Raw genomic sequence first — 3,589 nt, forward strand, 5'->3', positions numbered from 1 at the left:
CAGCTCACCAGGCCATGTGAGGGGGTGGGGGGTGGTAGCGATAGAGAGGAAGAGAGGGGACTGTAAGGCGCGCTTGCAGCTTGTTTTCTAAAGGCTCCCAGAAGAGAATTATATAGATAGATTCCTGAGTTACCCATGCTTTCTTTAATATCTTCACTTCCCGCAACTGAATCGGCTCTGCACACTTTTTCTTTCTTTTCCTGTCGCTCAAGGACGATCGGGCTACGCCTACCTTTGAACTGGAACCAGATCTGCAGCAGCCTAAGGGTCAAGGCCGCCCTGTGTGTGGTGTTCATCCTGTCGGCCATCTTGAACATCCCGATGATGATGGAGGACAGCTGGGAGTACCACACCGACAAGTACACCAACATCACGATGTTCAAGTCCGTCAGTTCGGAGTTTTCCAAGACGTACTTCAACAACGACGTGAGTGGGGTTTGATGATACTGGTGACTTGTGGTGACTTGTGGTGACGTGTGTTAGATGTTACTGGTGACACTTGTGTTAGATGTTACTGGTGACTTGGGTTAGGTGTCTTCTTCTTCTTCGTTCTTAATTTTTAGTGTTGGGAGGGATCGAGCCTTATCTGCCAGAGGGTTTGAACTCGAGACTTCTTTCGAATTTATCAACCATGAGTTTTGCCGACTCGACCATGCTTCCATCACAATTAAGGATTACGTGTCAACTGGTTATGCGCCGTGTTAGGTGTAACTGGTGACACTTGTGGTGACTTGTGTTTGATGTTACTGGTGACTTGGGTTAGGTGTAACTGGTGACACTTGTGGTGACTTGTGATAGATGTTACTGGTGACTTGTGTTAGATGTTACTGGTGACTTGGGTTAGATGTTACTGGTGACTTGTGTTAGATGTTACTGGTGAATTGTGTTAGATGTTACTGGTGACTTGTGGTGACTTGTGTTAGATGTTACTGGTGACTTGTGATAGATGTTACTGGTGACTTGTGTTAGATGTTACTGGTGATTTGTGTTAGATGTTACTGGTGATTTGTGTTAGATGTTACTGGTGACTTGTGTTAGATGTTACTGGTGACTTGTGTTAGATGTTACTGGTGACTTGTGTTAGATGTTACTGGTGACTTGTGTTAGATGTTACTGGTGACTTGGGTTAGATGTTACTGGTGATTTGTGTTAGATGTTACTGGTGACTTGGGTTAGATGTTACTGGTGACTTGTGGTGACTTGTGTTAGATGTTACTGGTGACTTGTGTTAGATGTTACTGGTGACTTGTGTTAGATGTTACTGGTGACTTGTGTTAGATGTTACTTGTGACTTGTGGTGACTTGTGTTAGATGTTACCGGTGACTTGTGTTAGATGTTACTGGTGACTTGTGTTAGATGTTACTGGTGACTTGTGTTAGATGTTACTGGTGACTTGTGTTAGATGTTACTGGTGACTTGTGTTAGATGTTACTGGTGACTTGTGTTAGATGTTACTGGTGACTTGTGTTAGATGTTACTGGTGACTTGTGTTAGATGTTACTGGTGACTTGTGTTAGATGTTACTGGTGACTTGTGTTAGATGTTACTGGTGACTTGTGGTGACTTGTGTTAGATGTTACTGGTGACTTGTGTTAGATGTTACTGGTGACTTGTGTTAGATGTTACTGGTGACTTGTGTTAGATGTTACTTGTAACTTGTTGTGACTTGTGTTAGATGTTACTGGTGACTTGGGTTAGATGTTACTGGTGATTTGTGTTAGATGTTACTGGTGACTTGGGTTAGATGTTACTGGTGACTTGTGGTGACTTGTGTTAGATGTTACTGGTGACTTGTGTTAGATGTTACTGGTGACTTGTGTTAGATGTTACTGGTGACTTGTGTTAGATGTTACTTGTGACTTGTGGTGACTTGTGTTAGATGTTACTGGTGACTTGTGTTAGATGTTACTGGTGACTTGTGTTAGATGTTACTGGTGACTTGTGTTAGATGTTACTGGTGACTTGTGTTAGATGTTACTGGTGACTTGTGTTAGATGTTACTGGTGACTTGTGTTAGATGTTACTGGTGACTTGTGTTAGATGTTACTGGTGACTTGTGTTAGATGTTACTGGTGACTTGTGGTGACTTGTGTTAGATGTTACTGGTGACTTGTGTTAGATGTTACTGGCGACTTGTGTTAGATGTTACTGGTGACTTGTGTTAGATGTTACTGGTGACTTGTGTTAGATGTTACTGGTGACTTGGGTTAGATGTTACTGGTGATTTGTGTTAGATGTTACTGGTGACTTGGGTTAGATGTTACTGGTGACTTGTGGTGACTTGTGTTAGATGTTACTGGTGACTTGTGTTAGATGTTACTGGTGACTTGTGTTAGATGTTACTGGTGACTTGTGTTAGATGTTACTGGTGACTTGTGGTGACTTGTGTTAGATGTTACTGGTGACTTGTGTTAGATGTTACTGGTGACTTGTGTTAGATGTTACTGGTGACTTGTGTTAGATGTTACTGGTGACTTGTGTTAGATGTTACTGGTGACTTGTGTTAGATGTCACTGGTGACTTGTGTTAGATGTTACTGGTGACTTGTGTTAGATGTTACTGGTGACTTGTGTTAGATGTTACTGGTGACTTGTGTTAGATGTTACTGGTGACTTGTGTTAGATGTTACTGGTGACTTGTGGTGACTTGTGTTAGATGTTACTGGTGACTTGTGTTAGATGTTACTGGTGACTTGTGTTAGATGTTACTGGTGAATTGTGTTAGATGTTACTGGTGACTTGTGTTAGATGTTACTGGTGACTTGTGGTGACTTGTGTTAGATGTTACTGGTGACTTGTGTTAGATGTTACTGGTGACTTGTGGTGACTTGTGTTAGATGTTACTGGTGACTTGTGTTAGATGTTACTGGTGAATTGTGTTAGATGTTACTGGTGACTTGTGTTAGATGTTACTGGTGAATTGTGTTAGATGTTACTGGTGACTTGTGTTAGATGTTACTGGTGAATTGTGTTAGATGTTACTGGTGACTTGTGGTGACTTGTGTTAGATGTTACTGGTGACTTGTGTTAGATGTTACTGGTGACTTGTGTTAGATGTTACTGGTGACTTGTGGTGACTTGTGTTAGATGTTACTGGTGACTTGTGTTAGATGTTACTGGTGACTTGTGATAGATGTTACTGGTGATTTGTAAAAATAACTTTCGAACCAGACCAGACACATTGAGCAGATGCAGTGGAGTTCATTGGTTTTAACAACCTCGGCATACAAGAGGATAATGTGGTCATCACTATGCCCAGACGCCTTTGTTTCCCTAACATGAGTTAGGTACCTATCAGAGCTGGGTGAACTCATGGACGTTCTAACTCTTATATCCATCTACAGATATACCTACGCTATCTGAACCCAATCTTTGACGCCTTCATCCCCGTCGTCGCCATCTCCACCATCAACATCATCATCGCCAGAACTCTCCACCAACGGAACCGCCTGCAGAAGGCTCTCACGGTCGCAGACTCGAAGAATGGCACCAAATACAGGGAGTCAAGGCGGATAACCACCATGGTAGCTAAAAATAGAACTGAGCAGTTATTTCCCCTTGGGCCCAGAACTATTTGTTTCGTTGTTTT

General features: G+C 42.3%; 1 protein-coding gene across 1 annotated transcript in view; it reads left to right on the plus strand.

Annotated features, from left to right (window-relative positions):
• The first annotated feature begins 321 nt into the window (after positions 1 to 321).
• Positions 322 to 3,589, plus strand: part of LOC131929632 (FMRFamide receptor-like) — a 7,338-nt gene continuing 4,070 nt past the window's right edge. The window contains exons 1-2 of the mRNA XM_059285926.1: positions 322 to 426; positions 3,345 to 3,524. Coding sequence (XP_059141909.1) covers positions 322 to 426; positions 3,345 to 3,524 — 285 coding nt within the window. The remainder of the gene's footprint in view (positions 427 to 3,344; positions 3,525 to 3,589) is intronic.

The sequence above is a fragment of the Physella acuta genome, unplaced genomic scaffold (assembly GCF_028476545.2).
Source record: "Physella acuta isolate Inbredline_101_S28 unplaced genomic scaffold, ASM2847654v3 ptg001658l, whole genome shotgun sequence".
NCBI classification, from domain to species: Eukaryota; Metazoa; Mollusca; class Gastropoda; family Physidae; genus Physella; species Physella acuta.